This window comes from Fonticula alba (assembly GCF_000388065.1).
Source record: "Fonticula alba strain ATCC 38817 unplaced genomic scaffold supercont2.5, whole genome shotgun sequence".
NCBI lineage: Eukaryota > Rotosphaerida > Fonticulaceae > Fonticula > Fonticula alba.
In genome coordinates this window covers 2,114,816-2,125,773 of record NW_009242975.1, presented here as the reverse complement: position 1 = coordinate 2,125,773, position 10,958 = coordinate 2,114,816, and the positions used below count along the sequence as shown (strand labels likewise).

At 67.3% G+C, this 10,958-nt stretch overlaps 5 protein-coding genes across 5 annotated transcripts in view; 2 read left to right on the top strand and 3 right to left on the bottom strand.

The window, feature by feature from the left end:
* Window positions 1-1,091: 1,091 nt before the first annotated feature.
* On the top strand, window positions 1,092-1,856 carry H696_03633 (hypothetical protein). Its single transcript, XM_009497505.1, has 2 exons — window positions 1,092-1,263; window positions 1,445-1,856. Exons 1-2 carry the CDS (start codon window positions 1,250-1,252, stop codon window positions 1,707-1,709), a joined length of 279 nt encoding a protein of 92 aa, XP_009495780.1. The 5' UTR covers window positions 1,092-1,249; the 3' UTR covers window positions 1,710-1,856.
* A 3-nt stretch (window positions 1,857-1,859) lies between these two features.
* Window positions 1,860-3,759, bottom strand: H696_03632 (hypothetical protein). The gene is made up of 6 exons (XM_009497504.1): window positions 3,491-3,759; window positions 3,192-3,318; window positions 2,923-3,094; window positions 2,559-2,717; window positions 2,329-2,379; window positions 1,860-2,184 (listed from the first exon to the last, which is right to left on the bottom strand). The coding sequence occupies exons 1-6, from the start codon at window positions 3,615-3,617 to the stop codon at window positions 2,023-2,025; spliced, it is 798 nt and encodes a 265-aa protein (XP_009495779.1). The 5' UTR covers window positions 3,618-3,759; the 3' UTR covers window positions 1,860-2,022.
* Window positions 3,760-4,529: 770 nt separating this feature from the next.
* H696_03631 (hypothetical protein) lies at window positions 4,530-6,042 on the top strand (the record flags this gene model as incomplete). The annotated part of the gene is made up of 3 exons (XM_009497503.1): window positions 4,530-4,817; window positions 4,944-5,219; window positions 5,401-6,042. Exons 1-3 carry the CDS (start codon window positions 4,620-4,622, stop codon window positions 6,040-6,042), a joined length of 1,116 nt encoding a protein of 371 aa, XP_009495778.1. The 5' UTR covers window positions 4,530-4,619.
* A 487-nt stretch (window positions 6,043-6,529) lies between these two features.
* Window positions 6,530-7,450, bottom strand: H696_03630 (hypothetical protein). The gene has a single exon (XM_009497502.1). It carries the CDS (start codon window positions 6,994-6,996, stop codon window positions 6,574-6,576), a length of 423 nt encoding a protein of 140 aa, XP_009495777.1. The 5' UTR covers window positions 6,997-7,450; the 3' UTR covers window positions 6,530-6,573.
* Window positions 7,451-7,699: 249 nt separating this feature from the next.
* H696_03629 (hypothetical protein) overlaps window positions 7,700-10,958 on the bottom strand; it is a 4,051-nt gene continuing 792 nt past the window's right edge. The window contains exons 3-5 of the mRNA XM_009497501.1: window positions 9,725-10,842; window positions 9,144-9,562; window positions 7,700-8,942 (exon numbers count right to left, since the gene is read on the bottom strand). Of these exons, the coding sequence (XP_009495776.1) occupies window positions 7,760-8,942; window positions 9,144-9,562; window positions 9,725-10,842 (2,720 nt within the window). The 3' untranslated portion in view covers window positions 7,700-7,759. The remainder of the gene's footprint in view (window positions 8,943-9,143; window positions 9,563-9,724; window positions 10,843-10,958) is intronic.

The window sequence follows — 10,958 nt, the reverse complement described above, 5'->3', positions numbered from 1 at the left end:
GCCGCGTGCGCCGCGTCCTGCCACCTCCCGGCCCCTCGCGGAGGCCAAATTCACGCTCCTCCCGCCAGCGCCGTTGGTTCGTAGGGGCTTCCGGCCCCGGAAAGCTAACAGCGCCCCCCCCCCCCCACCATGGGCTTCGCCCGAAGAAGGCCCCGCGGCCGGACACACCGGCTCATGCTTGTGTGTGGTGGCCAGTCCGGCATCGACCTTCCAAGTTATCGAGGGAACATGATGGCCCCGCCATGCCGCCCGGCTGTTGCTGCCAGCCCCCCCCCCGCCGGCGGCGCCGGTTGCCTGCACAAGCAGGCGCGACCCGCGCTGTCTCGCCAAGCGCCTGAGACTATCATTAACCAGGCCCCCACCCCCGCCCTGCTGGGGACTCGTATTCAGAGCGGCCACATAAACCCAGGGCCGGCCCAGCTCTCGTTCTCTCGCTCTCTCCCTCTCTCCCTCTCTCTCTCTCTCTCCCTGACGATGTTCCGACACACTGGAGCTCTACCTGCCTTATTCTTTAGCCACTGGGACTTCCCGCCCCACAGCCAACTCCCCTGCCGTCTTGGCACAGGTCTCCTCGTGTACGTGAGAGAGATCCAGAGGCACGACGAGGGTCGCGGGATTCGTCCTTCCCGCCTCGAGAGGCCGTCCCCAATGAATCTCTCTTCATCTCTCTCTCTCTCTCCCTCTCTCTCTTTCTCTCTCAGACGCTCTTGCTTGGCGGCTCGTGTGACCTACTCGCCCCAGCCGAATGGGGGCGAGGGGGGCAGAGGGCTTTAGGGTTCGGGGAAGCTGGCACGCACGCGCGCGCGCGCGCGGGACGGTGCTCCTGCGCGCAGCGGAGGCAGGCCTTTCCCCCACTGGAATGGGCCGTCGGTTCTCCAGGCATCAGAACTACCGCAGGGGAAATTAATGTGCCCGCCGTAGGCCGCCGCCCCCCCCGGGGGAGGGATATCGCACCGCGGATGCCTTGAGAGGTAGGTCAAAAGAGGCCACCCAGGGAAGCCCGGCGTGGTCGGCCCCGAGCGTGCTTCGCGCGCCAGCAGGCCGAGCCCTGTCACAGGCCCCCCCCCCCCCCCCCCCCCTTCGCCGGTCACCGCGCAACCAAGACGCGCGCCCCGTGGCCTTGGCCTGCCGTGTGTGTCTCGGCGGCACATACGGCCCTCGCCGCTCGCCGACCCCCGGGCAGGGGAGCCGGCAGAGGCGGCACGCGAGCCACGCACGGCCGCGGGTGGGCACCTCTGTGCGAAGGCACATGCCAATGGTCTCGTGCGTCCGCGCGCCCATCGCAACGGACGCTTTTTCCGCCAGCGCACAGTTGGCAGCCCCGGTCCAAGGCGTCGGGCATTCCCGCCTCCCGATCTCCCCCCCTCCCCCGCCGCCCTGCCCCTCCCCTGCCGCCCCGCCCCTGGCTGCTTTAGATCCCTCACACACACACACACACTCACAGCATGGCGGCCAGCGCCCACACCGACAGCTCGCCGACTCCGACCAGCAACCCATCGTTTGCGCTGCTCAGCCAGGCAGTGGCCCGGTTCGAGGAGTCTGGCGTCGCCCTGGCCGAGGAGTACTCGCGCTTCGTCGTGCAGTCCCGTGCCGAGGCAGTCACCGCCACGTCTCTCGGCGCCTCGGTGGCCACCCTGCTCGCGGTGCGCGAGTCCCGCGAGGTGGCCCAAATCAGCCACCAACTAAACACACCCGAAGGGCCCCGGTAACGGGCCGCCTCCTCGCGCCCCCTCTTCCTCCCCTCCTCCCCCCCGCGGTCTCTCCCGCTCGCCCCTGTGCCCGAGGAAACGTACCTCCGGGTCGTGCCCGGCACAAACAGGCATGTGCAAAATACGCGCGCGCGCGCGCACACACACACACACACACACACACACACACAGACAAAGATATGCACATAGACACGAGTATATCTCGTGACGTCGATCGATGCGTTGTTCTCCTCCTCGCTGGATGAGACACACTGTGCGACCCCTGTCGCCCGGGCGGCAGGATGGCTATACACGCATTTGCCGACCCTCTCGCTCACTCGGACGCAGGCTTCCCATGGCGCAGAGAGAACATGAGCACGGTCGAGCGGATCTCCTCGCACCCAGGGTCATTCTCGAACATGGGCTTCATCTTGGTCTCCAGGACCTTCTCCACCTCGAAGTGGTACGGCGCCTCCTTGGCAAGGTTGAAGAAGTTCTTCGCGCATTCAGAGCAGACGACCCACCCCGCCAGGGGGAAAGACATGGGGGGAAATGGATCCTGTCAGTGTGTGCTTGGCCGCGCGCTCAATCAAGCACCAATACACGCCCATCCAAGCCAGATAAGCATGCGTGCGCGTACCAGGTCCGCGTCGGCCTTCCAAGGGCGATGCGAGCTGAAGATGACAATCGCCTGCGAGCCAGGGCGTTCACACGTGAAGCCGCGGGATTTCCACCCGCATGTGCCGGGGGGAGGGGACAGGAGGGAGGAAAGGAAGACGGGCCAACACGGAGGGGTCAGCCATGCATCACGCCAGACAAGGGGAAGGAGAAAGCCCAGGAGGAAGTCATCTGTGGACATGGATTGCGCACCTGCCCATCCTCAGCCATGGTGTTCTGCACCGACCGCAGCATGGCATGATGCTCGCTGTGGTTGAACAGCAGGTCAGCCAGGACCAGCAAGTCGAAGCGCGTCTTGCCCTCGGGCAGGCGGTCCAGCAGCGGCTGCGGGTCCGCCCCCCACAGGTAGCCCTGCCGGAAGGACGCAACGAAGCGGGGTCAGAAGCCAAGCGCCCAAAGAGGAACAAGGAAGATGGCTCGGCCCCGGCGGAGAGGGGGGACAAGGTGCAGCCACATGGCCCCCACATGGCCGAGGACAAACACGCGTGCGTGGGTGTGCGCGCCCACTGAGACACCCCCGTCCCCCCGCTCCAGCGGGTGTCGCGGTCGCACGCACCTGCACCACAAGCGACCCGTTGGCAACCGCCGCAGGGAGGTTCTTCTCGGCGTTGTTGGTAATCATGTCGATCAGCGGCTTCTCCGGGTAGTCGGTGGCGACGGACAGCGCGGCACCCTGGGTGGCCGCCGCGAAGGAGGGCAGGGCGGCCGCCGCGCCGAGCTCCAGAACCCTAGGGGATCACACAGCGTGCAGGACGTCAGCAAAGGTCAAATGCACCGGCGGGACTCACGGGCGCACGCCAGCGCGCGCATACATGGGGGTCGTACGTCTTGCCGCGAACCAACTCCGGATGCGCATCAAAGTGATGCGCCAGGAAGACCCCGGCATTCCATAGGCAGTGCGCCCACAGGGAGTGATGGCCCACCAGGACCAGGTCCCATGCGGCCGGGGTACCTGCCGCAGGGAGGCACCCCGCAGGGGGGGGACGGCAAGACAAAGGAAGAGGCGGGCAAGGCATGTCAGCGTCCGTCGGCTCCCTCTCCTGATGGGGACGCGTGAAAGTGGGGCGAAGGCACGGGGTAGGGGGGGGTCCTGGGGGGGAGGGGCACACGGGCCAGCGACGCACCGTCCGGAATGCAGCCCTCCTGGCGGGCGACAGTGTGCTGCGTCGGGGCCGGAGGCGGGGCGTGGTAGTCGCTCGGCTCCTCGAACATATCGTCCATGGGCGAGAAGTCCTGCTCGTCGGAGGACATTGCTGGCGGCAGAGGGTAGCGAGGGTACTCGGAGGAGAAAGGATAAGAGGGAGGGGGGGGGAGAGATAGATGGAGGCAGGAAGAGGGAGGATGTAAGCTGGGCAGTGCGCGGGGCTGATTGGCCTCTCTCCCTGGGGCGCCCGCCGCCCCTTCGGCCCGCCGACTGGGGGCCTGATCAGGGCGTGTGTTTTCTTCTCCGTGGCCCTTCCCCCTTCCTGCCTCCGCGCGATCTTGGCCAGCCGTCAGTGCCCCATTTCGTCCGGAGGGCCAGGCGGAGGAGGGCCCACGCGCAGAGCCCAGTGCGTTGTCTTCTCCAAGAGGGCCTCCCAACGAAAACGAGGAGAGCTTAGCGCAAATCGACGGAACACCATTACATGACCGCCAGGGAGCCACCCTCCTGATGCTCGCATCACGAGGTGTCTGCGCGAAAATGGACCCCTGGCCGGAAAATGGGCCCGAAGTGCTTGAGACACCCATTTCTCTTCCTCAGCCAGCAACGGAGCATATATCCCCCTCCCCCCCCCCTGTTCCTGGTTCCGGCGGCGGGAGGGGGAGTGCCGCATACCGGGGCTGGGGCATAGTTTCTCTCTAATGCTCGGCCGCCGGGACCGCGCGCCCCCGGATACCTCGATGTATGGCAGACTGTGGCCAGCGCGCCCACCCGTCAGCGTATCTGGGGCTGCTTGTGGCCGGCCTTTCCGCCACCGGACAATAGCGTCTGCCCGTCGGGTGCATGGGGGCTGTGGCCGGCGTCGCTCCTCAAGCCAGGACCGCGGCGCATGAGGCGGTGGCCCGGTAGCGGCACCTGCAAGGGGGGGGGGGGGGACCGGTAGGAGTCGCTTTTCATGCGCAATGCCCCCCGGGTCTCATCGTGACCCCCTCCCCAAAAGAGCCCCGCCGCTGCCAGGCGCCCGACATTGTGGATCAGGCAGCCATCCCCCCCTCCCCCATCCCCTTCTTTGCCTCTCCTCCCTCCTCTCTTCGCCCCACCCAGCATTTACAATGCCGCCGCCCGAAGCTGGCGGGTCCGCCGCGAAGTCGGAAAAACCCGATGCCACCTACGCTCTGGCACACCTCTTCGTGACAAAGTACTACTCGAGCCTGTTCCGCTCGCCCGGGACCCTGAGCCACTTCTATGATGACTCGGCCATCTTTTTCCGCCCGACCAAGGCCGGCGCCCTCGTCCCCCAATCGGCCGACGTGTGTACATCCCCTGCCTCCGCCCTTTCCTTGTCGTCCCTGCACCCCGTGCCTCTTTCTCCCCCCGCCCCACTCTGTGCCCTCTCCCGCCCGACCGCTGACCCCCTCCCCCTCCCATGACTCCAGGAGGCTCTCCTCTTCTCGACCAAGATGTCCCAGGGCGCCGTGTCCCTGACCGATCTGCGCGCCAACCGCCTGGGCGCCGGGGCCGGCACCATGCTCAAGATCGTGGCCACTGGCACCACCACCGCCGCCGCCAGCCCGGCCGGCACCGGCGACGCGGCCGCCCCCCTGGATGGCCACTTCCAGAAATTTGTCCAGATCTTCGACATTGCCCCCACTCCCGGCAACCCTTACCAGTATCAGATCCACTCGGACAGCCTCTTTTTCTTCGCCCCCAAGGTTCGGCCCCCGCCTCGGCGGCCTTTGCGCCTCTGGCCATCCATCCAGCCACACTGCGCTGTTGTCCTGCCGCCCTGCTGACCTGCTATCATCTACCCCCGTCGCCCTGTTCCTGCTCTCCCTCCCTCCCTCCCTCCCTCCCTCTCTCTCTCTCTCTCTTGCCTTCCCTCCCCCCATTCAGGAGATTTCCCCGAGCCCCGAGCCCTCCTTGTCGACATCTAGCACGCCTCCTCTGGGCGGTCGCAACACGACTCCCGGTCTCGGGGAGGTGGACCCCGCGGTGCCTGCCCCCCTGGCGGCCGGGGACTCCGGCTCCCTCTCGACGACGGCCTCCGCCTCCAAAAATGACACTCCCCCCGGCCCAGCGGCAGCCGGGCCCACCAAGGCCTCCGACGCCGCCGCCCAGCCAGCCGGCGCCCCGGCCCCGGCCCGCGCCTCCTTCTCATATTCCTCGATGGCCAAGCGCTCGGTCGCCAATGCTCCCGCGGCCCCGACGACCGTCACGCCTGTCGCGCCGGCTGCCGTGCCCGCGACCACCTCTTCATACTCCACCACATCACAGCCGCAGTCGCAACCTCAGCAGCAGCAGCAGCAGCAGCAGCAGCAGCAGCAGCAGCAGCAGCCGCAGCAGCAGCAGCAGCAATCCTCCCGTGGTCAGCAGGGCGGCCAGTCGGCCAACCGTCGACTGCGGAAACCCCCGACCGCCGGCGCCCAAGGCTCCGGTGCGCCCGGTGGTCCTGGACCTGGGTCCGATGCCCGGCCTGGCTCCAGGCCTCGCCGTCAAGACCGGCCTGTCTCCGGTTCCTCGGTTGCCTCCCGCTGATGCCGCCCCTCCCCCTGGTGATGGACTTGACCTCTTTTCCCCCATTATCCAGGCAGGCCCTTTCCGACTCTCCTCCCCTGCTTTTCCTGTCCTATAAACGCCTCTTCCCCTGTCCCCCTCGATATTGTCCCCAGGTGCGGGCAGCGGGGCAACCAATCGCAATCGCACCTTGGCACTTTATTCTTCTGGGAGGGGCCAGGTTTCTTTCACTCGGCGCAAATGAGCACAATGTGTCCCTCTTCGAGGATTGACACCGTTCTGGTGGCTGTGGCGGCGCCAGCATGGAGTGCGCATGCCGGCAGGCAGGCTCCTCGAATGTGGGCCATCTGCCGTCCTGGAGCCGCGGGCCCCATACGGCGCCTCGGGAACGGGCAAGACACCGCCAGAGGCCGGCTGCGGGGCGCGATACTGGCAGGGAAATGTCGCGCGTCACAAGGGCACGGGCTGCCTGTCAGGAGCCCACTGTCAAGGGCCACGCTTCAACAGTCGCTCGGTCGGACCCTCCATGCCGAATAGGGGAGACAAGTGGGGCTACCTGAGACAGGCGGCCGAACAGCTTGCTGTCCACCAGCAGGGCGACCTTGATGCGTTGCTTGCCTCGAGCCGACCCGAGCCGACCCGAGCCGAGCCGAGCCGAGCCGAGCCGAGTCGAGCCGGGCAACGCCACACTCCAGCACACGTCACTCGGTCCTCCCCTCGGCCACTGCTCTCATTATTCAACACCAATGAGAGCCTCGCAGGCCGGCTGTCGGATGTGCCGCGGCCGGGCGATACAAGGGCGGGCTGGAGACCAGTCGAAAGGCGCGGGGCGGGTTCACCACAGGTGCCCAGCATCCGGGCGCCCCTGGACAGAGCTAAGCAAAGGAGAGAGGGGGGCATGGGCAAGAGGACATCGACACGGGCAGGGAGAGCGGAAGACAGAGGGACATGGCGAGGGAGGTGGCTTACCTGCATAGTGTTTGGGCAGACCAGGGCAATGAGGGGGCGCCTGGTGGGCGTGCGCACCGCCAGGGCGAGTCGACAGCGTAAACAAGCGAAGGACGAGGTCGTCTGGCGCCCTCGGCCCTGCGGGCAAGGCCCGGGCCATCAAGTCGGGGCAAGGCCATTGTCCTGGTCCAACATGGCGGCCTGTCCGCCAGGGGGCGGGGCATCGCTCGGGGCCGGGGGAGAGTTGCCAACGGCTGCCGACGGGCACATCGCTTCCAACGCTTTCCTCTCCGTGCCCGGAGCCCACGACCACACTGCCGTGAAGCCCTACCAGTCCTGCCCCCGGAGGGGGAGGGGGAGGGTCTGGGCGACCCCCACATGCCGGGAGGCAGTTCCTTTTCGTCTACCAAGATCTAGCTCGGGCCTGTGGCCCAGTAACCTGATCATGCCGGGAAAACACACGGAATAGAGCCCCCCCCCCCCCCCTCCCCTCCCGCTTGCTGGAGACAAAACTTTACAGACACCTGTGATTGTTAGGGGCTTTTTTTTCCTGCGGTTACACCGGGTTGTGTGCATACATACATTCATACATACAGACGCGCGTGTGTAGGCAGTGATAAGATGTATTTATCTGTCGCGACCTAGGCACCCTCTAGCCCGCCCTGCTCCTTCGGCTGGTTGCACGCACCGCAGCAAGGGTCGGCGAAGTGAACATTCGGCGGGTGGGAGGCTGGCCGAGGCAAAGAAAGGGGCAAGAGAGAGAGAGAGAGAGAAGCGTCAAGTCGAGGCCTCACATTTGAAGGAAGGCCTCCAACTCGGCTGGCGAGAGGGCCGCCTGACTGCCGGGCGCCTGGTGGTGGAACTGGGCGGGCGCCGGGGCCGACGACTGGGCCCCGGTCGCCGGAGGCGGCGTCGGAAGACTAGATCTGAGGCTAAGAAGCGAGGAGGAGCTGAGCGAGGCCAGCGATGGCTGCGGGGACTTCGGCGGCGGCGGCAGCAGCGGAATCAGGCCCGCCGACGCCTGAGCGGAAGACGAAGCCGGGGCCGAGGTCGAGGCGCCCGTCCGCGCCGTCGAGGGGGCTGCCGAGGCTGGCCGCGTTCCGCCGAAGGGCGACTCGCGAGCAACCGGGGCCGCGGCCCTGCCCGGGGGCGGCATCGGAGCAGGCTTCTCCCCCTCGACCATGGAGTAGTCCGACAGGAATGAAAACAGGTGCTCCAGGGGGATGGCCCCACCGGCGCCGGCCGCCGAGCCGGAGCCAGAGCCACCCGTATGCTCGGCCACCAGCTGATCCAGGTCCAGGAGACAGGCACCGGCGGTGGGCGCGTGAGGTGCCGGGGTCGCTGCCGAAAAGCCCCCGAATGGGTCGCCCTGAGCAGGGGCCGCCGGAGCCACAGGCGCAAAGTCCGACAAATCAAGCAAGCAAGCCGACGACTGGCCGGAACCCTGGGTCAGGCTCGAAGAGGCATATTGCGGCGGCGGCTGCTGCTGCTGCTGCTGCTGCGGTGGCGGCGCCAGTCGCACGGGCCCCGCCAGCGGGGAGGACACCGAGGCCGCTGAGAGAGACGAGGAAGAGGAGGTCGACCGGCCGGTGAAGGGCGACGACAGTTGCCGCGTGGGAGTACTGAAGGAGGAGGAGGAGGATGCGGATCCAGAGCCAAGTGGAGTCGCCGGGGCTGGCATCTGGCCGGATACCGGCGACACCGGCGCCGGGCTGGCCGACGAATCTAGGCTGGCCAGCGAGGAGGTGGACGTCGAGACGGACAAGCTCCGGAGGGACTGGACCGACGGCGAGGGGGATGGCCCGCCGAAGGGGTCGGCGCCTGGGCCGCCGATGGTGCTCAGGGGCCGATTGGTGCCCATGAGTTCCACCAATGACCGGGATTTGATGTCAATTGGTAGGGTGTTGGTGGCCGACGGGTCGATCAGGAAGGAGAACCGAGCCGACCGGCGTGAGGGCGGGGGTGGCAAGGGCCTGTGCGCAAAATGAGATGTGGGAGAAGAGGGGAGAATCGATGGTTGAAGAAAGACAGAGAAGGAGAGAGAGAGAGAGAGAGAGAGAGAGAGAGAGAGACGGTGTCAGCCAGGCTCCAGTCGGCCAGAGGCAAGGGAGGAGGGACAGAGAGAGAGAGAGGAAGGCAAAGGACAGAGCGACAGCAAGGAGGTGTGCACGCACGAGAAAAAGAGCTGCTGGTCCGGCACACGCTGGCCGGACACCGTCGTCGGGCCGAGGATGGCATTCCGGGCGCGAGCGCGGATCTTCCTGGTGACCACATGGCCGGAGACCGCCAGCCGCGACCAGCCGCCAGACCCGGCCGATGCGTCGTCCATATCCTCGCGGGTGTACGGACTGCCGACATTCCCGCTGGAGGACCACCCGCCATAGGCGGCCCCGGCCCCGGCCCCGGTCCCGCCGTATGATGAGCTGCGCGAGGATCCGGAGAAGAACCCGGTCGCGGCCGGACCCGGGTGCACGGCCCCCGAGTCCAATGACGTCCAGGGATCGCTCGGGAGGACTCGATCGAGGGTCATTTCTTCGCCGCGCTCGGCGATGAACCGCTCAAAGTGCTGAGTGGTGGCCAGGATGTCGAGCATCTGCGCGAGCCGAAGGAGGGGGCAGTGCCAGGGAACGACAGGGGTCAGTGTCAGGGAGGGGGGAGGGGGGAGGGGGCGAGGAGGAAGGAGAGAGGCATGTGAAGATGGCAGGCCGGGCGAGCGGGAGTGCTCACACCCCGGGGGGTGCCGGCATTGGCGCACCTGGTGCGACCCGCGCGGCAGGCTCAGCTTGTACTCCTCCATGTTGAGGGTCGTGGTGCCGGGCTTGTAGAAGCAAAAGTAGTTGGTCAAGAAAAGGCTGTAGAAGGAAATCACCGCGCGAGAGATGGTCACATTCTGCGCGGTGGAGAACTTCACCATGGCCGGGACCAGGCTACTGGCGTTCAGCAGGGGCACCGGCGGATCGGCCAGGTCGCCCCCGGGGTTGTGGGCTGTCCCGTGGGGCCCGGAGGAGGCACCGGCCCCGCCGGCACCCGGGCCGAGATCCAGGGGGCTGGCCCCGGGCGGGCCGCCGCCGGTCGAGAGCTGCTCGAGGCTGGCCATGTGCAAGGCCTGGGCCATGGCCCCGGTGCGCGAGTAGAACCGCCGGAGGCTGTGGCGCAAGCGCACCGTGGCGTCGATCGGCAGCGCGTCCACATCCTGGCGGAAGAAGTTGACGAACCCGGTGTCGCAATTGACAAACACCACGGACTCCATGTGCCGGGATTCCCGCTGGACGGCCCCCTGCAGGGAGGAGTGCACCCCGATCAGGAAGGGCATCGGAGCCAGCAGCGTCGACAGCAGGGACGCCGGCAGCACCGGGATCATGATGTGCTGCCATTCCAGCGGGGCCAGCAGGGCCGCCGCCGCGTGCACGCACCCGGTCAGCCGCGACAGCGACGACGAGGTGAAGAGGATCCGGCGCTCGGTCATCAGGGAGGCCAGAAGCCCCAGCAGATCCTGCTCATCGAACGAGCTGAAGAGGGCCCCAAAGTCGATGTGGTCGAAGGGCTCGGCCAGCAGGCGCACGGCAGCCCCACCGCCAGGGGCGGCCGACCCGCCGGCATCGGACCGCGGTGGTGTCTGCGCCGCCACCGACATGTAGCTGTTGCCCCCGAGGTAGGAGGATGGCCCGCCGGCAGACGCCCCGCCACCCCCGAGGAAGGGCGATCCCGGGCCATTGTGGCTCAGCCCGAGGCCGGTCGACCGGTACCGCGTGGCGAACAGCGGCCGCTGGAAGTGGTAAGACTCCGGCAGGAGCTTGACCGGGACCTGCGAAGAGCCGGCGATCACGCGGAAAGTTTCGCCGGGCTTCTGCGGCACGGACACCGCATAGAGGGCTGTGTCCGGGAGGGGAAGGAGGGGGGGGGGGGAGGTGCGGGGCATGTGTGCTGCGTCTGAGGGGGTGTACATTCGCGCATGCCAGGATGCGCGGCCCGGCACACGGCGGAAGGGG